Below are 25088 nucleotides of genomic sequence, written 5' to 3'. Positions count from 1 at the left end.
GCCCATCAGTGCCGCCATATCAGTGCCCGTAATCGAAGAAGAAAACGTACTTATTCACAAAAAAATAACAGAAAAAAATAAAAACGTTATTTTCTTCAAAATTTGGGGTATTTTTTTAGTTGTTGCGCAAAAAATAAAAATCGCAGAGGTGATCAAATACCACCAAAATAAAGCTCTATTTGTGGGAACAAAATGATAAAAAAATTGTTTGGGTATAGTGTAGCATGACCGCGCAATTGTCATTCAAAGTGCGACAGAGCTGAAAGCTGAAAATTGGCTTGGGCAGAAAGTTGCGTAAGTGCCTGGTATGGAAGTGGTTAAAGTAGAGCAGTGCTGAATAGCAAAAAATGCTTTGGTCATGAAGGGGGGTAAAATGTTTCGGAGGTCAAGTGCTTAGGCAGCTCTCAGTTTTGGAAATTGCATGGCTCCCCCAATTAGAGGGCAGTCACTCTCCGTATTGGCGTCTCACGGATGGCTTCCTGCCACGTCTATGTCCTGAGAGTCTTTAGGTATTCTCCAGGTAACGTTTAATCACTCCTCGGCGCTTGCACAGGTGAATTTAGATACAATTAGGAGTCTTTCATAGTTGCATGTGCAGATGTGCTAACATCAAACATTCAATGGTCAGCATTTTTATCTCGCGTCACGTACTTCAGGATGACAGCTTATTAACATCCCTGGAGGCGTCACTTCAGGAGTCGAGACATAAATTTGCTGTGAAGTGACAGTCGGCCCCGTGGTATATTCCTTAATGGGGCTGATCCATATTAATATATAAGAATCCAAATTGTAAAAAAAAAATTGATACGATGTCTGAACTGTCATGATGCTTTCCTCGCTACAACTCTTAAAGCAAATGTTCACCTTACTAAGGAAAAAAAAAAAATATTTTACTTTAAAAATAACACCAATTAATACAGTTAGATTGATGATCAAGCCATAAAAAAGCTGAGGTTTAGGTATATAAGAAGGCCAGTATGGTGGCCTGAGTTTATGGGAGGAGCCCGGAGGGTATTTAAGCAGCCCACTCACACATGCTCTTTGTCGGTTCAGTGTGCGGTACTACACGTCACTGGGCCGACTCTTTCCAGCTCACCTCATGTCCGTGAGTCTGCACATTCAATCGCATTCGACATCGCAAGCGCTTTGCGGCTTCTCCCTTCATGGTCTTCGCCGGCGGTTCCCGCTTACTGTCGCAGGTAGGATTCAAACCTTTTCGAATCTTGTGCAATCTTACAATTCGTTATGCTTCCTATCCTGCATCCCTTTTGGGAAAAAATCTGCCTGAGTTACTTTTGCTTATGTTCCAACATCATTCGGCTCAGGCATAATACATTTGCAACTTCCTTCTGCCAAACATACGATTCATTTGTAAATCCATTTGGAGATTGACATGTGTTTGTATGGGTTCTTTGGCAGATTGAGGTGGTAATTGGACTCACATGGTGCCTTCTCTGCACTTGATTAGCCTGGGGGGATGGGTGGTTGGTAGGTGTTCGGTTTCAAAGCAAGGGGTAGCATACACTCTACAACCAATTCGTATCAGATTCGTTCAATACTCCTTACTATCAATTCGTATCAGATTAATTTCATGCATTTTACAACCATTTTGTATCAGATACAATTGCATACTTTCTACCGTTGTCATTCATTGTTTCCCCCATGCCGTGTGTTTTAGTTCCCACAGCGGAACTTACGAATTGTTTGTTCACGGCTCTTCTCTCTCATTTATTTACTAAAGTTATTGCCTGTGCGTCATGCATGGCGCCACACCACACTCTTGGGATGTGTTGCACATCCACTCCAGTCCAAAGCAAACCCAGTCGCACGTTCACTGTCCCAGGTAGGATTCGTTAGCTTGTTTGTCATGTCAAATTCGTGGCCACTCATGGTGTCACCTGTACCATATGTTTGGTTCCCGCAGTGGAGCTTACAAAGCATTGATACGCACTTCTCGTGTTCTATTTTCTACACCAAACCTCGTTGTTTTGCCCCATGCACGGCATCACGCTACACGTTCCCGACATGTTTCACTCCAGCCACAGTCCGCCGCAAACTCACTCGCATGGCCCACTGTCGCAAGTAAGATTACACATGCTTTATGTCTTATCAATTTGCTACCATTCGTTGTCTCCCATATCGTTCATTAGTGGCCCCTATGGAACCTACGATTCAAACAGGCGTTGTCCTTCTACCTTATACTGCTTGCTTAAGGTACAAACAAACCAGGTGTTTCTATCCTTTCTCAGTAACCCAATTCTTATTGATTGAGACCTTGCAACCATGCAAATCATCTCGGCAGTCTGAGACCCTTGCAACACATGACCCTTACAAAATGCAAAAAAAAAAAAAAAAAAAAAAAAAAAAAAACGCAAAAAGTTAAAAAATATATAAAACGCAAAAAAAAAAAAAAATATTGCCACCACGTAATCTCAGCCCAGCAACCTGACACCTGTTGAGACCGTTGCAACGATGCAAAATTCGTCTCCACAGCCTGACACCCTTGTTAAGACCCTTGCAAACGCAATACCGTCTTAGCAGCCCCACACTCATCGAGTCTTGCAACCACACTAAATCGTCTCAGCAGTCTGACACCCTTGTTAAGACCCTTGCAACACATGACCCTTACAAAACAAAAAAAAAACAAAAAAAACGCAAAAAAAATAAAATAAAAAAAAAAAAAAACGCAAAAAAAAAAAAAAAAAAACGCAAAAAGAAATATAAAAGTGCAGAAAAAAAAAAATAATTGCCACCACACAATCTCAGCCCCGCAACCTGACACCTGTTAAGACCGTTGCAACGGCGCAAAATTCGTCTTCGCAGCCTGACACCCTTGTTGAGACCCTTGCAAACGCAATACCGTCTCAGCAGCCCCCCACTCATGGAGACTCTGGCAAGCACAGAAAATTGTCTCAGCAGCCTGACACCCTTGCAAACGCAATACCGTCTCAGCAGCCCCACACTCATGGAGACTCTTGCATGCACGCAAAATTTGTCTCCGCAGCCTGACACCCTTGTTGAGACCCTTGCAAACGCAATACCGTGTCAGCAGCCCCACACTCATGGAGACTCTTGCAAGCACACAAAATTGTCTCAGCAGCCTGATACCCTTGTTAAGACCCTTGCAACACATGACCCTTACAAAACGCAAAAAAAAAAAAAAAAAAAAAAAAAAACAAAAAAAAAAAAATTGTCCCCACACAATCTCGGCCCAGCAACCTGACACCTCTTGAGACCATTGCAACCATGCAAAATCGTCTCAGCAGCCTCAGAACCATTGTTGAGATCCTTGCAAACGCAATACCGTCTCAGCAGCCCTACACTCATCAAGACTCTTGCAACCACACAATACCATCTCAGTAGCCTCACACCATTGTTGAGACCCATGCAAACGCAATACCATCTCAGCAGCCCTACACTCATCAAGTCCCTTGCAACCACGCAATACCGTCTCAGCAGCCTCACACCATTGTTGAGACCCTCGCAAACGCAATACCGTCTCAGCAGCCCCACACTCATCAAGACCCTTGCAACCACACAATACCGTCTCAGCAGCCTTACACCATAGTTCAGACCCTTGCAAACGCAATACCGTCTCAGCAGCCCCACACTCATCAAGGCCCTTGCAACCACGGAATACCGTCTCAGCAGCCTCACACCATAGTTCAGACCCTTGCAAACACAATACCGTCTCAGCAGCCCCACACTCATCAAGACTCTTGCAACCACGCAATACTGTCTTGAGCAACCTCCCACTCGTCAAAGACCTTTGTGACCATACAGTCTCGCCCCAGCAACCTGGCATTCATTGAGACCCTTGCAGCCAGACAAATCATCTTTGGCCTCATGTACACTGCTGTTGGTAAAAAAAAAAAAATGGGTTCAGACGGATGTTCAGAGGCATTCGAAACGCATTCGAAACGCCAATGCCTGTAACAGCTTGTAAACACTGCCAGATGCGGTAACTCATGTTTACCAGCGTTTCATTCACAGTCGTTTTCATAAAAAATTAAAATAAAGGGGAATATTGTCTCAGCAACTTGACACTCATTTGAGACCCTTGCTAAATGTAATATCATCTCAGCTACCTCACACCCTTCTAGACCTTTGCAACCACACAATCTCATCTCAGCAACCTGACACCCGTTCAGACCTTTGCAGCCATACAAAGTCATCTTAGCAACCTGACACTCATTTGAGACCATTGCAAATGCAATATCGTCTCAGCAACCTGACACTCATTTAGACCCTTGCAGCCATACAAAGTTGTCTCAGCGGCCGACACTCATTTGAGACCATTGCAAAACGCAACATCGTCTCAGCAACCCCTCACTTGTTGAGACCTGTGCAACCACACCATTCCATCTCAAAACAAACCTCATAATCATTGACACCTTTGCAACCATGCAATATCGTCTCAGCAAACGACTGAGACCCTTGCAACCACCAATACCATCAAACCTTCATACTCAAGGCCCCTGCCACCACACAATATCGTCCCAGCAACCTGACACTCACTGACACCCTTGCAACCGCACAATATTGTCTGCAGTAGTATAAAACACTTAGCGGCACGCACCTACGTGCAAACCCGAATACAAACTAAACTTGCAAACACACCTCAGTGACAAACAATCAGCCACACAAACACACAGTGGCACCCAGTTGGCCATTCATCTTCAGTGGCACGCGGGCCACTCATCTTTTCTCAGTTTTTTCCCTGCGGTTAGTTCAGGTTTTCATCCAGCACCAGCGAGTGCACGTTGGCCTGCGAGTTGCTTCACCCAGTCTTCATCACGCCTCGTGCTGCACCCCATCGTGGCAGCTGCCCAGGTCTGGGACCACACTTGAACAGGACAGACACTGTTCTTCACCACAGACAATCAGGCCACAGCCGACATCATCAATTAAGATAGATCTAAGTCACTCCCCATCACTTCCTGCGCAGGCTCGCACAGCTGACATCTCTGTCACCAGTTAATATCTTATGTAGACCTTTTCCAGGCAAATGCAGCAGCTGATGCGCTTTCCTATTCCAACCTTGGAATGTATGTTTTTTCCAGCAACAGCCTGGAGCCGACCCAACAACTATCCCTGTCCCACCATGGACATTGCTGACGATGGACTGAAGTCGCATCTCGCCAACGCAATCCAACTTATTAACCACTCCTTGGCACGCAACACACTGAAGGCCTATCGCACTGCTTGGAACACTAATCGCAAATTTTTGGCCCCTTGCCCCGAAGCAGCAGTTGGACACATCCTAGCCTTCATATCGTATTGCCACATGCAGCTGACCATTTCTCAATACTATCACGCCATATCTAGATGGCATCCAGCATTTCCTGTCCCTGCAGGACCCCAGTAAACCGTCAGTATTCTCGAGCCCATGCAGTCAAGTCCCTCCTACAGGGCATACAGAAGCACCAACCTGTAGTCAGTGGCAAGCACCTACCTTTCAAGAGTCCCCTCTTTAGGGACATGTCTAAAATCCTTACTCGTTCCCTGTTTAGCGCTTTGCCCAGTCTAGTCACCCAACAGCCATCTACCAGGCCTTCTACGGTTCCCTACAACCTAGTGAATTTAGTCAGCGGCTCCGGCAGTCACACACTGCTCCGACGCCACCCGACTCGCTTTCGAACCACTACACTCTCACAGTCTGCAAACGCAACAAACCAGCCCCTGGGGTTGACATCAACCTGTTTCAGACTGACAACGCCTGACGCCCAGTGACGGTGTTCGACCCACTACTGCTCCATCTACCCAGCCAATCTGATGGTAGCTCGTTGCTACCCTTTCTAAACCAGCTCCCTGAGTGTCAGCCAGTGTGTCAAGCATGTCAGAATCCTCCTAAGTAACTTGGGCTTCAAACCCCAGTCAGTTCTCTGGACATTCTTTCCGAATTGGAGCAGTCTCAGTTGCCTCCCAACAGGGAGTACCAGACTACGTAATCAAGATACCAGGCTGATGGAAGTCTCCTTGTTTTGCCACATACATCCCAAATCCTCATGAAGGAATGGCACAAGCCTTTACCAAGCTGGCTCAATAAATACAAGAAATCAATATAAACTATTTCCCTATCTGAGTCTTTTGCCCCCTTTTCTTGGCATACTGACCAGACCACCAAGGCACACTTCAGGTCTATTTATGTTGTAAGTCTTGTCGCGTGTTTATGTGATCCACATCTCTCTCGGTCAGAGGGTAACGACCATAAATAAGAAGGCCAGTATGGTGGCCTGAGTTTATGGGAGGAGCCCGGAGGGTATTTAAGCAGCCCACTCACACATGCTCTTTGTCGGTTCAGTGTGCGGTACTACACGTCACTGGGCCGACTCTTTCCAGCTCACCTCATGTCCGTGAGTCTGCACATTCAATCGCATTCGACACCCTCCCGCCCTTCCCTTTTTCAGGGCACTTCTCAGCATGTCCTTCTTCAATTAACTACCCATTACTTACCTTGGGTATGCCCCCTTTTCTTGGCATACTGACCAGACCACCAAGGCACACTTCAGGTCTATTTATGTTGTAAGTCTTGTCGCGTGTTTATGTGATCCACATCTCTCTCGGTCAGAGGGTAACGACCATAAATATACATATATATATATATACATATATATATATATATATATATATAGGGGTAGATCCACAGAGAGAGTACGCCGGCGTATCTACTGATACGCCGGCGTACTTTCAAATTTCCTGCGTCGTATCTTTAGTTTGAATCCTCAAACCAAGATACGACGGCATCTGGGTTCGATCCGACAGGCGCACGGCTTCGTACGCCTTCGGATCTTAGATGCAATACTTTGGCGCCTGCTGGGTGGAGTTCGCGTCGTTTTCCGCGTCGGGTATGCAAATTAGCGATTTACGACGATCCACGAACGTACGCGCGGCCATCGCATTTTCTAACGTCGTCTGTAGTCGGCTTTTTCCGGCGTATAGTTAAAGCTGGTATTTTGCGGCGTATAGATAGACTTGCCATGTTAAGTATGGCCGTCGTTCCCGCGTCGAAATTCGTATTTTTTTTTGCGTAAGTCGTCCGTAAATAGGGATGGACGTAACTCACGTCTAAGTTAAAAAAATTACGTCCTAGCGACGTCATTTAGCGCAATGCACAGCGGGAAATTTTGGAACGACGCATGCGCAGTTCATTTGACGCGGGGACGCGATTCATTTGGATGAATCACGCCCCCTACCCGCCGATTTGAATTCCACCGACAGAAATACACTACGCCGCCGTAACTTAAGGCGCAAATTCTTTGAGGATTCGAAGATCCGCCAGGTAAGGTACGGCGGCGTAGTGTATCTCTGATATGCTGCGCCCATCGAATTATCTGTGGATCTGGCCCTTAGAGGTGCACCGAAATGGAAATTTCAGAACCAAAACGAAACCGAAATAAAAAAAAATGTCAGGCCGAAACCGAAAATGACTTTTCTTTTTTTTTTATAATTGTATGTTAAAACAGTACAGTTGGATTGCAAAAATGTATGGCGCATCCTATCACTGTCCCCCAATTGCCGCCTCTTGTTTCTTTTTTTTTTTATTAATTTTACTTTATCACTTTTTTTTTTGTAGCTTGTCGTTTTACTTTTTTTATTTTTGTATAATTTTCTTATTTTTAATATTATTTTTCTTATTCTTTACTTTTTAATTACTTATTTTATTAATTTAATTATTATTTCTTATTTTTTTTACACTTAACTTTATTGCTATCACACAGGAGCAATTAGAGGTGACAGGTTCTCTTTATTAACCCTGTCACCTTCAAAAACAGGAGTGCATTGGCGGGAGGGACAGGAGCCAGACTAGGCAGCTGGGGGGAGGAGGGGGGGGGACAGAGTGCCGAAGATAGAGCCAGCCGAGGGAGGTGTGGGGGGGAAGGACGGATGGCTGCACAGTGTACACATGTTCTACTAGAAAAGAAAGCAACTCGCTGCCGTATGCTGAAACTGTCTCCACGCTGCTCGCACACAGCCCCGCCTCCTCCTAACCCCACGCTGTGATAGACAGAACACATTTCAGCATTAGACCCGCATTCTGTCTATCACAGCGTGGTTAGGAGCAGGCGGGGCTGTGTGCGAGCAGAGCGGAGACAATTTCAGTGGGTGGAGTCTTCGGGGTCCCTCCCATAGCTCTTCTCTCTGCACAGGCTATGTACAGCACAGTGATGATGCCACTGCTACTTTTACAATGTAATATTTAGGTTTGTAAACCCTTTGAAGCACGCAAAGTGGATTTATATCCTTTGTGTCTATTGAGGAATATTTTGCATACATAGGTGCCCCTTATGGCGTCAACTCAGACGAAACGCATAGGGTGGAGCTACGCACACACGCTATCATGAATGCGTGGTCAACTGCCGGCCATATTCGTTACTGGAGAAAGACCTTTTTGATGGTGCTCTCTTTTATAGTATGTGCTGCCTGGTAAGTGCAAATTTATCTTATTACATTTCTGGATGGTTTTACATTATAATGTGGAGCTATTTTATTTGACATATCCTAGGGCATACCTCCCAACTTTCTGAAATAGAAATGAGGGACACCTATTACCAAAAGTATGTAGGCATAGGACACACCCCCTGCCACGCCCCCTTAAAGGAGAATTGTATTTAAAAAAAATGATTGGTTAAACTCACAAGTGTTTTTTGTCACTACTAGTGCATTATATTGGCTTTTGGAATTTACAAATGCAGCAATTTAGAAATTGGATGAAAGGTTTAGCACTGGGAAATACTTTTTGAAAGATAAAAAGTGCATTTTATATACAACTTTATAGATCAGACCAACATGAGGGACAAATGGAGAGGAATGAGGGACAGGGGGACATTGCTCCAAATCAGGGACAGTCCCTCGAAATCAGGGACAGTTGGGAGTCTATCTGAGCCCTCGAATGAATTGGTATTTGGAGGAGTCTCTATACATCAATACAGTGACCTCAGCTGGTACTATATGCTGATCCTTTGCCCTTAAGTCCACCTTTAATATCTAGTTGAGCGCTTTCTGGTAAGCCCTTTGAAAGGGTGTTTTTTTCCGACTATCCTTGGCGCTTTCTTTTCTTCCATCTTTGTCACAGATTTTGGAACGCTATCTAATTTATATAATTTTAATACATATTACCTGTTGGCTTGCAAAAGTCTTTCACGATTTGTAATGAGGAAAATTTATAGATACTGTTGAATGTGAAAACCACGATTTTTATTCTATTTTATTTTTTGTTTATTTGTTGTTTTTTTGCACAATATTTTATGTTATTGTTTATGTACTACATTCTTTTTGTGATATTTGTTTAAGTGCCTGGTATCAAGGGTATAGTGTTTAGCAGCTACCGTATTTATCGGCGTATACCGTGCACTTTTTTCCCCTTAAAATCAGGGGAAAATCGTGGGTGCGCGATATACGCCGATACTGCTGTTCCCGGGCGCCGCCGAAATAGACCGAGCCGAGCCGAGTGTACTGCGCACTCGGCTAGGCTCGGCTTCGCCCACAGCCATGCGAGAGGAGCCGAGACAAGCCAAGAGAAGCCGAGCGCCGCAGCCTAGAGCCGAGCCGAGTGTACTGCGCACTTGGCTAGGCTCGGCCACACTCGGCTCCGCCCGCAGCCATGCGAGAGGAGCCGAGAGAAGCCGAGAGGAGCCGAACACACAGGAAATCCGGCTCCTCTTGGCTCGGCAAAGGCGCCAAATCCAAAAACGGACACTCACAACGCTGGACGGACCCCGCGAGGAAGCCGCAGACGGACACCTCCAAAGCCGCAGACAGACACCCACAAGGCTGGTTGGACCCCGCACAAGGAAGCCGCAGACGGACACCCACAAGGCTGGACGGACCCCGCGCAAGGAAGCCGCAGACGGACACCCACAAGGCTGGATGGACCCCGCGCAAGGAAGCCGCAGACGGACACCCACAAGGCTGGACGGACTCCGCGCAAGGCTGCAGACGGACGCCGGACAAGGCCGCCGATGGACGCAGGGCAAAAATTATTTTTTTTTTCCTTAAACTACCTTTCTAGGTTTGGGGTGCGCATTATACGCCGGCGCGCAGTATATTCCCCCGATAAATAAGGTATTTGTTATTTAACCACAAGATTTTTATTTTTTGTTTTCCAGTACTAAGAATATATTTAAATCAATATGTGTTCTTTCTCCATGGCACACTGGACGTTAAAATAACGTTATAAAAACACCAGTAGCTTTGCAGTGAGTTTTTCAAAGTTTTTCATTTTTTTTCTACGTTTTTGCAATAGCGTTTTTTAGTGTTTATTCACATTTTTTTTTCGTCTTTCTGCGTTTGTTTTTTTTTTTATACATATATATATTTTTTTTCAATGGATTAAGAACGTTAATAAACACTGGTAAGCAAAGTTTTTGAGCGTTTATCAACGTTTATCAACGTTTATCAGCGTTTATCAGCGTTAGAGCGTTTTTAGACTTTATTTGAAAAACGTCTCTCGGAACCCACTTGTTTTTGGATTTTTTTTACTGCTCAAAAACGCCACTGCCCAAAACTGTGCATGGACACATAGGATAACATGATGGAGAGTTTAATGACTGTAGAAAAAAAACGTCTACTGCCAAAAACAGCTGCTGTAAAAACGTTCAAAATCGTGTGTATGAGGCATAAAAATGGCACCCTCCTGTTCTATGGTCACGTCTCACCCTGCACTGTAATGAGGTCTGACAGTACCCCCCTTGACTAAGCTCTGGGGGCAGTGCGAAACACGTTGGGGGCGTAGCCTGGTTGGAGTCCAGGCTGAGGTTGCCACACTTCTCATCTCTGTAAGACACCATAGATGTGCGGCTTCCAGGGGCTACCCTCCCTCCCTTGAGTACTCATCTAAACTTGATTTACAAGATTTGCATATTGAGCATTCTGGGTCTGAGAATCTGTTTTTGGACACTCAAAGATATCATCATTTTTGGGGGGAGGATCATGCACACGGGGGTATTTGACCATATAGGGCTAGATATGGCCGTAATTTGGTGCCTGGGAGCCACAGGTGTTGCATACAATTGGCCATACAAACAAATTACAGGATGCACCTATACAAGGGAATATTCAGCTCTGGACATAAGCATGAGTACGTGAATAGACGTATACCCCTGGACGCATCCAGTCTGGGGTGCACATTCATACGCAAGCACGTGCATTTCCTGTAGTTTATTTGTACAGTTGGCTGTACGCAACACCTCCAAGGCGTTGAAATGCAGCCATATTTTTAGGTTATGTGGCCTAATACGTTTGTGCACATGAACTCTTATGGTTAGCTCACATTGATAGCTTTAAAAAAAATTCTCCTAAATCATTAATCTTCTTTTATTTTCCACAGAAATAAAGTTAGGAGTGTAAGTCTCATCTAGGGAAAAACAACGCCTGAAAACGGTTGTATTTTACAATTACAGAGCACGGCGATGTGTGCCAAGACAAATGATCATCTCCCCAGAACCATCATAGATGACAATCTGCAGTCATTCCATCTGATGGACTCAGGGTACTGCCTGTAGATGCTGCAAATCACACCAGAGCATAACTGAATTAAGACCAAGAAAATGCGTTTACCCAGCATCCTCCTCACTCACCCATAAGGCCTCGTACACACGACCGAGTTTCTCGGCAAAAACCAGCAAGAAACTCGTGTGTACATTTTTCGACGAGGAAACTGTCGAGGAACTCGCCGAGCCAAAAAGAGAGCATGTTCTCTTTTTCCTCGATGGGAATGGAGAAAATTGGCACGTCAAGTTCCTCGACAGCCTAACAAGGAACTCGACGAGCAAAACGATGTGTTTCGCCCGTCGAGTTCCTCGGTTGTGTGTACGAGGCCTCAGTCATGGAATTGTGTATTGGTGACTTAGAAATGGTGGTAAATTTCACTGAGAGCTTGCAGTAGCTGAACATATTGGCCCGGATTCACAAAGCACTTGCGCCAACGTATCTCGAGATACGCCGCGTAAGTGCAAATATGCGCTGTCGTATCTGTGCACCGGGCCCACAAAACTAAGATACGCCTAAGAACAGGCTTTATTCCACCGACGTAACTTGCCTACGCCGGCGTAGAGTGGGCGCATATTTACACTGGACGCATTAGGCGCTCCCATTGATTTTCTATTCAAATATGCAAATGAGGGAGATACGCCGATTCACGATCGTACTTGCGCCCGACGCAGGCTACGACTGGTGCGCGTAAGTTGTACGTCCGGCGTAAAGTTAAGCCCCATAAAGGAGGTGTAACTCAGCAGCATCCATGCAAAGAGCTGCACCAGGGAACACAAGCCGGCCTATTTTACGTAGTTTACGTTGTACGTGAATATGGCTGTGCGTAGGATACGTTCACGCCGTAGGCAGTGATCCGACGTATCTTAGGGAGTCGTTCCGATGTGATTCTGAGCATGCGCACTGGGATGCGTCCATGGGACGGCGCATGCGCCCTTTCTTTATACGTATCTCTCTGGCGCTCGGCCAATCATTTGCATGGGGTCACGCCTCATTAGCATGGCTCACGCCCACTTCCACTTATGCCGACTTACACCTTGGAAACCCAGCGCAGTTTTGGCAGCATTGGCTTTGTGAATTCAATGCTTGCCTCTCTGCGCTGCGTCGGCGTAGCATAAAAGGGATACGCTACGGCGGCATAAATGTGCGCCAATGTCTGTGAATCCGGGCCATTGTTCTGTTACAAGTGGATACAGGTGGGTTAGGTAGATTTCTACACATGCAAAGATTTTAAGCCTGCAGTTGCCCATGCTGCTTCCATATACAGAAAAATCAGCTAGATCCTACACCACCGGGCCGAGGACTCCCTCCTCGAACATTCACAGCACAAGTCGGCTGTTATCTTGTGGACTTCCCTGGAAACTTTACCATCACAGACTGGGACTGCTCTGCCACTGGAACATCTCCTGAACTCACTTACCTGCTACATGCCTGTTTAATCCACTATCCTGTAAGTGCTTTTAACCCCTTTAGGGGAAATTAAAAGTTTTATACTTCTACACTTAGAGGCGCCTTGTTTGTTTTTTTCTGTTTAATTACCCAAATACTCTGTATATTTGCTTCCTGTAATCTCCTGCCCAGCAGCACTGTACACATATCTAGTGGTAGTTGGTCACATTCAACTGGCCTATTCTGTAGTGCTGAAGACTGAAGAACTGAGGAAGTAGCTTGGATAAGTTATGAAATATCCTCAACAGGTCCAGTTGATTGTGACCAACTACCACTAGACTCTAACAGTCTCATGTGTCCTGTCTAGAGTCTCTTACCATCTCCTGAATTATGTCCACAGTCTCTGACCATCTCTTGTATCAAGTCGCCAATCTCTGAACATCTCTTGTATCCACAGGTGTGCGCAGACTATTGCATTAGGGTGTGCACCCCAAATCTCAAGCACACGCGGCTTTCTCTGCAGCCTCAGCTGCACTGGACAGTGAATGAATGGGAAGTACTCTGTGCTGAGCGGCTTCCTGTTCATCCACAAACTGAAGCATAGTAAAGACAGTTATGAATGGACTCAGTGAGTGAGTGTGTTCACTGTGTTAATTTAGAAGGGGAAGGGGCTGGTAAATGACATATTTACCAGACTCTTCTGCCAATCTTCATTCTGAAACATCCCTGGCAGCAGCTGAGAGGAGAGGAGGGAAGCCAGCAGCATGGTGGGTTGGGTGGGGGCAACAGAGGAGGTATAGCCCAGGCAGTAGGGGGAATCTGCACCACACGTAGTGATTAGGGTGTGCCCAGGCACACCTAGCACACCCCCTGCACACACCTATGCTTGTTTCATGTCTGCAATCTCTGACCATCTCTTGTATCATGTCTGCAATCTCTGACCATCTCTTGTATCATGTCCGCAATCTCTGAACATCTCTTGTATCATGTCCGCAATCTCTGAACATCTCTTGTATCATGTCCGAAATCTTTGACCATCTCTTGTATCATGTCCGAAATCTTTGACCATTTCTTGTATCATGTCCGAAATCTTTGACCATCTCTTGTATCATGTCCGAAATCTTTGACCATTTCTTGTATCATGTCCACAATCTCTGACCATCTCTTGCATCATGTCCACAGTGTCTGACCATCTCTTGTATCATGTCTGCAATCTCTCAACATCTCTTGTATCATGTCCGCAATCTCTGACCATCTCTTGCATCATGTCCACAGTGTCTGACCATCTCTTGTATCATGTCTGCAATCTCTGAACATCTCTTGTATCATGTCCGCAATCTCTGACCATCTCTTGCATCATGTCCACAGTGTCTGACCATCTCTCGTATTATGCCCATAGTCTTTGACTTTATTTTGTTGCTTGCATAGGCGTGCGCACAGGGTGTGCCAGGTGTGCCTGGGCACACCCTAACCATCCTGTGTTGTGCAGATTGCACCGAAATATACTGCGTTAAACATGCACTAACGCACAGAAAAATACAGCATTAAACGGAACATAACACACAAAAATATACAACGTTAAACGTGCACTAATGCACAGAATTATGCTGCATTAAACGTGCAGTAACACACTAGAATATACTGCGTTAAACATGCAGTAATGCACAAAAATATACTGCGTTAAGTGTGCAGTAACGCACAAAAATAGACCCCTGATATTTCACCAAAGCTCCCTAATGGGGCTCCTAAAATAAAATAAATATATAATAAAAATAAAAAAACACTGACACTGTCCACTGCCCTACTGACATCGTCCACCGCTCTGCTGACACCATCAGTATACTGTATATACACATGCAAATATGTTTGAGCTTTGGGGGGCACACCCTAATCCAATAGGCTGCGCACACCTATGGTTGCTTGTCTGCTAACATTCACTGAATGTTATGTGTGGTCCTTTGGTGATGTCAGGGGCTGAATTTGAGGCCCCCCATCATGAAGGTTGTCCACCAGTTATCTATCTATTATCTATCTATTCATTTTACTAGGTATCTCTGATGGTTAATGTACATATTCATGAAAATCAACACACAAAGCCCGCAGACGTGATGAAGGTTATGGTACCAAATGTGTTGACGTGTCAACTCTGACTTTCTGGATTTTTACACATTCAGCCTCTAGCGTCAACTTGTTTAGTTATTAAGCTTTGATAATGAAAACTAGAAGCTGATTGGCTGTCATAGACAGCGGCTCCAGATTCTGTCTGTTCCAGACACATGCCTTGTTTCCACTGAACGGAACGGTTCGGGTCAGTAGATTTGGAACGGTTTAGAATGGACCAGTCTATTCTCATGAGCGTTACCACTGCAAATCGAACCGTCGTAGGGTGACCACATTTCCAAACTGCCATTCAGGGACACCCCCCCCTTTCTAAAAAAAAGATAACTTTTTATAAAACAAATTGTGACCCCCCCCCCCCCCATGGTTTTCACCGGTTCATCCTGGGACCTGTAGTTCTTCACTAGTTGGGGGGGGGGGGGTTTCATGCTGGGACCTGTAGTCCTTAACTTTGGGGAGGTCATGCCCCCCAAAGTAAAGGACTACAAATCCCAGCATGAACCAATGATATCTAAAGATGTGACCCCCCCAAATTTTGAATTTCCCCGCATGAACCCATGAGATCTAAGGGTGTGACCCCATAGATTTCACAGATCTATGCTGGGACCTGTAGTTCTTCACTAGTTTGGGGGGGTGTCACATCTTAAGCTCTGAGGGGTTCATGCTGGGACCTGTGTCAGTTTCATTCCGGGACACTGTATTGTCCCAGAGTGAAGGTGCCCAGGACAGACCTGCAGAATGCGGGACTGTCCCGGGCAATCCGGGACACTTGGTCACCCTAGACCGTCGGGACCATACAGGATTTAGAAAAAATGCCTAGCGCGTCCACCAATCAGTGGAATGTATTGCATCTCCGCCCTAATGGAACCGTTCCATTTCCTATGGCCCCACATCTGAAGCAGGACCCAGAATGGTCCGGTACGGTTCGGTTTTATGGCACACTTTCATAATGGAAACACCCAAAATATCGTACCGTACCGAACCGATCCGCTCAGTGGAAACGAGGCATTAGTAAATTCCTCTCACTTAGTAGTGCAACACAATGATTGTGCTTTACTGCTCCCCCTACCTCCACAGCAGTCTATAGACTTCCATTGAAAACAATGTCCTCCCTTGGTGGCTTATCGTGCCCGGCAGCCTTCCCTGTGTGAAGCCTCAAGTACCAGCCTGTGTATTAAATGAGACCATAAAGCAAGGCACAGCAAGCAAGGAGAAGTGTGAAAAGACACATCAAAAAGCTATTTCCATAAAACTGCAAAAAAATACAAAATGAAAACTAGCTGAAAATACACAATGCCTTCCACTTCATAAACACCCACAGGCAAAGACAGCCACAAACACGAGTCAATGTGGAGCCGTATGGGGATCAAGGGGATCAACCTGACCTGGATTCAGCATATGGCTGGGTTTGGGAATCTGGCGGATTTTTCCTTCATCAATCCTTTACACTTTTTGCCACCTCCTGTAGAGCCTGTCTGTGTTTAGATGATTCTGTGTGCCTCGCCCTTGTCATAGCTGAATGAACACTTCACTGCCTCCGAGCCCCCCCACAAACCCCACTTCTGAGTGTTACCCCAACCCGGGACCGGCACCTCGCTGGGTGGGCTGACACAAGGGGTTAATGCACTTGCATGTCAGCACAGAGCGAGCACAGATTATTTCCTATAGAAAGATAATGATACAAATCTATAGAGAGGATGGAGAAGGGATAGACAGATGGGCACATAGATAAGAAGGACTTAAGGATGGAGAGGCAGATACAGAAAGGGACAACGGATAATGAAAAGGATAGATAGATAGATAGATAGATAGATAGATAGATAGATAGATAGATAGATAGATAGATAGATAGATAGATAGGCTATCCATACATTTCATTTTCTTTTTTCAAATTTACCTTCAACTATGTACTACAAGGTCCTGCATGATTGCATACGGGTTTTGGTAAATATAAAGAAAAACTGTAGAAGAAAGTTGTAAAATGTATGGCTAGCCTTAGATAGATAGATAGATACATAGATAGATAGATAGATAGATAGATAGATAGATAGATAGATAGATAGATAGTGGATGGATGGAGGAGTGGATGGGTGGATAAATGGATTGATGGATGAGTGGATGAATGGATGGGTGCGTGGATGGATAGATAGATGGATGGATGAGTGGATAGATAAGTGAATGGATGGATGGGTGCATGGATAGATAGATAGATAGATAGATAGATAGATAGATAGATAGATAGATAGATAGATAGATAGATAGATAGATAATGGATGAGTGGATGGGTAAGTGGATAGATAGATAGATAGATAGATGGGTGGATGGATGGGTAGATAGATAGATAGATAGATAGATAGATAGATAGATAGATAGATAGATAGATAACAGATCTATAGAGAGATAGATAATATACTGCATATTGGATAGATAGATAGATAGATGGATGGATGGATAGATAGATAGATAATGGATGGATGAGTGGATAGATAGATAGATAGATAGATAGATGGATAGGTGGATGGATAGGTAGGTAGATAGATAATAGACTGCATATTGGATAGACAGATAGATAGATAGATAGATAGATAGATAGATAGATAGATAATGGATGGATGAGTGGATGGGTAAGTGGATGGATAGATCGATCGATCGATAGATAGATAGATAGATAGATAGATAGATAGATAGATAGATAGATCGATAACAGATCTATAGAGAGATAGATAATATTCTCCATATTGGATAGACAGATAGATAGATAGATAGATAGATAGATAGGTAGGTAGGTAGATAGATAGATAGATAGATAGATAGATAGATAGATAATGGATGGATGAGTGGATGGGTAAGTGGATAGATAGATAGATAGATAGATAGATAGATAGATGATAGATAGATGGATGGATGGATAATAGATAGATGGATGGATGGATGATAGATAGATAGATATCTGGATAGATAGATGGATAGATAGATAGATAGATAGATAGATAGATAGATAGATAGATAGATAGATAGATAGATAGATAGATAGATAGATAGATGGGTGGGTGGGTGGGTAAAAAATACTTTTTAGAATGAGATCTTTATTGATATACAATGAATCCTCCGGTATAAACACGGCACGCATATTTATAAACAGTGACGTCTCAATCATCCTGAACACAGAGAAGACAAGGAGGAGGACAGCCCCCCCGGTGTAGCAGCGCTGCGCTCCCAATGCCAGGCAGGACTACACCGACATCGCTGGGGGGAGATGAAAGCCTCGGTCTCGGTGTAAAGACAGATAAACACGTCCATGTTCCTCAGCGATGAGAAGTGAAAGGACAGACGATGTAATAGGAGAGAAGCGATCCGGCCGGGGATGGTAGAAACTCTCCGGCGGTCATTGGCCAAACCTTTCCAACTGCAACGTTTATAATGCAAATGTTTGGGTTGTAATCAGAAATGACCAGAGAGCCGGGGGGCACAGAGAGGAGGGGGGGCCACAGAGAGGAGGGGGGGCACAGAGAGCTGGGGGCACAGAGAGGAGGGGGGGCACAGAGAGGAGGGGGGCACAGAGAGGAGGGGGGCACAGAGAGCCGGGGGGGGGGGGGGGCACAGAGAGGAGGGGGGGCACAGAGAGGAGGGGGGGCACAGAGAGCCGGGGGGCACAGAGAGGAGGGGGGCACAGAGAGCTGGGGGGGGGCACAGAGAGGAGGGGGGGGCACAGAGAGCCGGGGGAGCCTCTCTACAGCGCCATATGGGAGAACACCATTCATTAAGGCAAGACATCACGGAGGATGAGCACATAATCTCTCTTCACTAATGACTTACAATGTAGGGTGAGGATGGCGTTTGCAGCAAAAGATCGTTAAAGGGTTATTAAATCTGAGCCCAAATTACATTATTATGCATTATGACCTTATAATAAAAGCAATATATATATATATATGAAAGAGATAGAGAGGGAAAGATAAAGGGAAGGAAAAAAATATATTGAGAGAGCGTGGATCACATCTACAAATACAAGTTTATTACAATTTTTATGCTCTTGTGTGCATGTAAAGCCATTTGATACAAAAGTAGCAATGTCATTTTTACACAGCAATAAAAAAAAAGACCTGGAAAAAAAAAAACAGCCATACTCTTAGATTTTTGCCAGCACTGGCCAATCAGAGCATTGCTAGTGACATTTTGGTGGAGCATGCGGGTAGACTAAACTGTAGAGTGGTCTCAGATAGGGATGGGTGCAGGGGAGGACTGACCATTGAGGCACCCGGGCACTGCCCGAGGGCCCCATGCCACTAGGGGGCCCGTCAGGGTTGCCAGGCTCAGTAAAACCAGGGACAGTATGTAAATTTTTTTTTTTTTTACATCTGTCCCTGATATGTCCGAAACCGACATGCTTTTGATGTGAAAATCCCAAGATTTTAGCTGCCCCGCCTCTGCACTGCCTCCTGGCGTGGTGGCCGTCTGTAAGCCCGGGGGCCACATAATCTTCTATTGCCCGGGGGCCCCATAATCTTCTATTGCCCGGGGGCCCCATGAGTTGTCAGTCCGCCCCTGGATGGGTGAGATGTGTTTTTTCCATAAGAAATGTTAATACTTCATTCACTGGATACATTCCAAGCCTAACATGGCACAAAGTCGCAGCAAAAAGTCGCAGCCCTGGGGAGGTTCTTCGCAGGCCAGACACTATCAGTCGTCAACCAATGACATCTGCAGCAGCCAGAGTCACTAATGGGTTAAGTAAACACCAAGGCTCCTGTTGACACATATCTTCACTGTACCAGTCAACGATAGCTGGAGGCGACACAATGTAGCGCTAAGAATGCAGGCACAGGATGCATCCAATGCACTTATTTTAGTATTATTTTTATAGGGAGGTTTTATATTCTGCGAGCCCAGGGGAATTCTTCAGCTACCTGGTCTAAGAAATGGAGATCTAATCTCATCAGTGATGTTAAATCCTGCAAGCTAATGATCATCATAGCTTTATGTCGTCTCATTAAAGCCTGGAGAAGACCGGCTCAAGCTAAGAAGGCTTTAACACTCTTAGCAAGCAACACCACCTTCCAGAGTTACTTGTGCAACACCACCTCCACCAGAGAGCTTGCTGCATGACACAACTGCCAGCAAAAGGGGGGCAGGTTATACAATTCGGTGTAGACAAAAGATTCCAAAATTCTGTAGATGCAACCCAGTATATGGAACCCAGTATATGCAATTCAGTATGTTAGATTTAGTACATGCAACCCATTATATCCCATTCAGTATATGCAATTCAGTGCATACAACCCAGTATGTCCAATTCAGTATATGCAACATAGTAAAATAAATCCAGTATATGCAAACCAATATATGCAATTTAGTATATGCAACACAGTAAAATAAATCCAGTATATGAGATTCAGGATATGCAACCTAGTTTATGCAATTCAGCATATGCAACCCAGTATATGAGATTTAGGATATACAACCCAGCTTATGAGATATATGCAACACATTATATGCAAGTCAGCATATGCAATTTAGTATATGCAACCCAGTATATCCAACCCAGTATATCCAACCCAGTATATCCAACCCAGTATATCCAATTCAGTATATGCAACACAGTAAAAGAAATCCAGTATATGAAACTCAGTATATGAGATTCAGCATATGCAACCCAGTAAATGAGATTCAGTATATGCAACACAGTATATGCAAGTCAGTATATGCAACCCAGTATATGCAACCCAGTATATCCAACCCAGTATATGAGATTCAGGATATGCATCCCAGTAAATGAGATTCAGTATATGCAACACAGTATATGCAACCCAGTATATCCAACCCAGTATATCAAACCCAGTATATCCAACCCAGTATATCCAATTCAGTATATGCAACACAGTAAAATAAATCCAGTATATGCAACCCAGTATATGAGATTCAGTATATGCAACACAGTATATGCAAGTCAGTATATTAAATTTAGTATACTGTATGCAACCCAGTATATCCAACCCAGTATATCAAATTCAGTATATGCAATTTAGTATATGCAACCCAGTATATGCAATTCAGCATATGCAACCCAGTAAATGAGATTCAGTATATGCAACCCAGTATATGGAATTCAGTATATGCAACCCAGTATAAGCAACCCAGTAAATGTAATTGAACATAGCAACCCTGTAAATGAGATTCAGTATATGCATTTCAGTGTAGGCAACCCAGTCCAAATCAGCCAGGAAACTTCTATCACTGTTAAAGGACACAGACACCCTATGGCACTGTTGGCACATAATAACCTGCGTATTTGGTATTCAGAATTCAGTTGTTTTTTTTTTGGCACAAGCCCCCCCCCCCCCCCCCCCCCCCCTACCCTAATGACTTTGTCACACAAGAGGAGAGCCTAGCCCAGTGCTGGCCAGAGGATGCACAAACAGCCTTTAAACTCCATATGTGGTCATGTAAGCAAAGGGGGTGCAGTAAGAGGACTGGAGGAGTGTGTGTGTGTGTGGGGCATGCTAACACAGAACATTCGCAGCGCGAAAGGTGTGGACGCTGTCACCATGGCTGAGCATTAACCCTTTCAGCAACCTGAAAACTGACACAGCAACAAGGCAGCACCAAGGACAGGCGTGCCAACGCAGCTTTCATTGGTGTGCAGCAGTCAGGGCGATGGAATGGGGGCTGCGGAGTGGTCACGGTGGGCTACAGACCCTTACTAAATCAGCAGGGGCACGCAAAGTAGTGTGTTAGCATGTGGCGATGCACCCCAACCGATCCGACTTCGCCAAACCGACGCGGGCGTGGGCGGTTTGCACATTCTGGGTAGCCCCTTTGCGCCCACCGCCAAGCCAATTAGCCAGTCATGGGCATGCCTATTAACCCTTTGCATCCTTAGTTGGAAAAAAGACCCAAATTCTGCTCAGGGTTAGGCGAGTATACGCAAAGTGCGTTAGCATGTAGCGACCGACCCCCAACTAATCCAATTTCGCCAAACTGATGTGAGCATGAACATTTGGCACATCCTTGGTAGCCCTTTGCGCCCATCAGGTCAACTGGCCAGCCATGGGCATGCTCCTTAACACTTTGCATGGCTTGGTTTTTTGGCAATGCTCCTTAACAATTAAAGAAAAAAGTCACGGAGGATGACCAAAGCCAAAGTGCGGCAGCACGTAGTGACTCACCTGAACTGAGTCAAACGGCTGCGTGGGCACGTTTTGCACGCCCTCAGTAGCCCTTTGCGCCCAGTGGGTCATCCGGCATGCACCTTAATCCTTTGCATGCCTTAGCTTTTGGTAGCAACCATAGTTAGACACATGCCCATTGAGGGTGCCAAAACCTTGCTCAGGGGGCAGGTGAGGGCATGCAAACTGCGTCCATTCCTGGTAGCCCCTTGTGCCTACTGCCTCAACTGGCCAGCTATGGGCATGCTCATTAACCCTTTGCATGCCTTGTGTGGTTTTTTTTTGCTAGAACCCATTCATAGTCCAAAAAAAAAATCGACCATGGAGGGTGCCCAAACCCTGCTCAGGAGAGCACACAAAGTGCGTCAGCGCGTAATGGTGCGCCCCAACTGACGCAGTGTCCTTTTCTGGTAGCCCTTTGCGCCTACCGCCTCAACTGGCCAGCCATGACCATGCTCATTAACCCTTTTCACACCTTGTTTTTTTGACAGCACCCATTCTTAGTCAATAAAAAAAAACATGGCGGGTGCCTAAAACCCTACTATGGGGCAGGCGAAGGAATGCAAAGTGCGTCAGCGCGTAGCGACGCACCCCAACTGATCCGATGCCAATTTCTGGTAACCCTTTGCGCCTACCTCCTCAACTGGCCAGCCATGACCATGCTCATTAACCCTTTGCATGCCTTGTTTTTTTCACAGCACCCTTTCTTACTCAATAAAAAAAACATGGCGGGTGCCCAAAACCCTACTTAGGGGCAGGCGAAAGCATGAAAAGTGCGTCAGCGGCGTGCCCCTAACTGGTCCAATGTCCAATCCTGGTAGCCATTTGTGCCTACCGCCTCAACCGTCCTGCCAAGACCATGCTCATTGACCATTTGCACGCCTTCTTTTTTTCACAGCACCCCATTTTCATTTCTTGTAAAAAAAAAAAAAAGGGGGGCAGGCTAGGGCATGCAAAGTGCGTCAGCGCGTAGCGGCGTGTCCCAACTGATCCAAAACACGTCCTCAGGTGCCCTTTGCGCCCGCCGCCTCAACCAGCCAGCCATGGGCATTCTTGTTAACCCTTTGCACGCCTTGTTTTTTTTTTTGCCAGCACCCATTTGTAGTAAAAAATAAACAAAAAATAGATCACGAAGGGTGACCAAAACCTGCTTAGGGGGCAGGTGAGGGCTTGAAAAGTGCCTCAGTGCATAGCGGCGCACACCAACTCATCCGACGCACAACCGCGATAGCCCTTTGCACCCACCGCCTCAACCGGCCAGCAATGGGCATGCTTATTAACCCTTTGCATGCCTTGTTTTTTTGACACCACCCATTAGTGTGTCAGCACGTAGTGGCGCACCCCAACTTATCCCTGGTAGTCCTTGGCACCCACCGCTTCAACCGGCCAGCCCTGGGCATGCACATTAACCTTTTGCATGTCTTAAAAAATAAATAAAAAATAAAAATAAATAAAAAATACCATGGATGGAGGCCACCCAATCCCTGCCCAGGGTGCACCCCCCCTGTGCCCCCTTTACCCCATCCTCAGCTCCCCAGCCTGGTTTGTAAGCTATGAGCCTCTCATCGTCAGTTACACAACTTGCACTCTTTTCCCATCCACAGAGCTCCCCCTACCTCCATGCAAAGACATGTCCATGATAAACAAACCTGAAGCATCCACTGAGCTCAACACAGAGAAGGAGAAAAAAAAGTAGCAGTAGTGTGACTGTGCGGAGCAGAAGATGCTTTACAGAGTGCAAAGAGACCCCCCAAATTCCAAAGACTGGGTGCAGAAAGGAGTGCAAAGAGACCCCCCAAATTCCAAAGGCTGGGTGCAGAAAGGAGTGCAAAGAGACCCCCCAAATTCCAAAGGCTGGGTGCAGAAAGGAGTGCAAAGGGACCCCCCAAATTCCAAAGGCTGGGTGCAGAAAGGAGTGCAAAGAGACCCCCCAAATTCCAAAGGCTGGGTGCAGAAAGGAGTGCAAAGGGACCCCCCAAATTCCAAAGGCTGGGTGCAGAAAGGAGTGCAAAGAGACCCCCCAATCCCAAAAGTGTCGCAGGTTCCTTTCAAGTGCAAAACAATCATAACCAAAAGGATGAACACTGACATAGAAAATAATGACAGACACACACATAGACAAGACAGCGTGAGCTGGGCTCCTACCTAAGCATGGCTGTCTCTCCTTGCCTGACGACCAGGTTGTCCACAACGGGCACAGCGGGCCAGGGGTAGTCCATGCCCTGTCCGGCGGGCAGGCAGGAGGGCAGCAGACAACACACACTGAGGATGACAGCGGCCAGCCACTGGTTTGAGCAGCAAGCAGCACCCTGCACCAACATCATCATGTCCATCACTGCTGGGGCTGCCCCTGTCAGCCTGGGATCCCTGGCAGAGCGAGGAGGAGGAAGGAAACAAGGAGGAGGAGGAGGAGTGCAGGACGGAGCTGCTGCTGCTGCTTGCTGGAGAATGAGCGAGGCTAGGCAGCTGCGGCAGCACACACGGCCCCCAGGCTCTCAGCCGGTTGCCATGCGGCCGTTTCCTTAGCAACCACAAGCAGGGAGTGATGCTGCTGCTGCTGGTGGTGATGGAGCACAGAGATAGTGCAACACCCAGCAGCGGAGGCACCCTCACCACCCGGGCACCCCTCCTCTATGCCTGCCACACACACTGACACTGGCAGCAGACTCACAGCAACAACATGGGGCTGGGAAGGGTTAATGGCAGAGGGAGAGTGACAGAACTTTTAATTAGTCAGAGACAGACAATTATTCAGGGAAGGGAAAGCTCTCCTCTCACTTATTTCCATGTCTGTCCCTTCCTTCTAGTGTCTCTCCATGTATCCTAGTCTCTATATGATTGTATGTATTTATCTCTCTTCTATCACTCTCTCTTTACTTCTTCCTTTATCTCTTCTCTTCTATATCTCCCTCTATTCTATCCTGG

The 25088-nt window shown here is 45.8% G+C and overlaps 1 protein-coding gene across 6 annotated transcripts in view; it reads right to left on the bottom strand.

Annotated features, from left to right (window-relative positions):
* Positions 1-24784, bottom strand: part of NEGR1 (neuronal growth regulator 1) — a 641177-nt gene extending 616393 nt beyond the window's left edge. The window contains exon 1 of one of the 6 annotated variants that reach the window (XM_040360703.1): positions 24309-24784. In XM_040360703.1, the coding sequence (XP_040216637.1) occupies positions 24309-24496 (188 nt within the window). In that variant the 5' untranslated portion in view covers positions 24497-24784. The remainder of the gene's footprint in view (positions 1-24308) is intronic. The other 5 variants (XM_040360701.1, XM_040360702.1, XM_040360705.1 and 2 more) reach the window with 5 other exon arrangements.
* Between the last annotated feature and the right edge of the window lie 304 nt (positions 24785-25088).

Source organism: Rana temporaria, chromosome 7 (genome assembly GCF_905171775.1).
Source record: "Rana temporaria chromosome 7, aRanTem1.1, whole genome shotgun sequence".
In the NCBI taxonomy this organism is placed as follows: Eukaryota; Metazoa; Chordata; class Amphibia; order Anura; family Ranidae; genus Rana; species Rana temporaria.
Note: the sequence above shows the minus strand (reverse complement) of the source record. Positions and strands in the feature narration are given on the sequence as shown.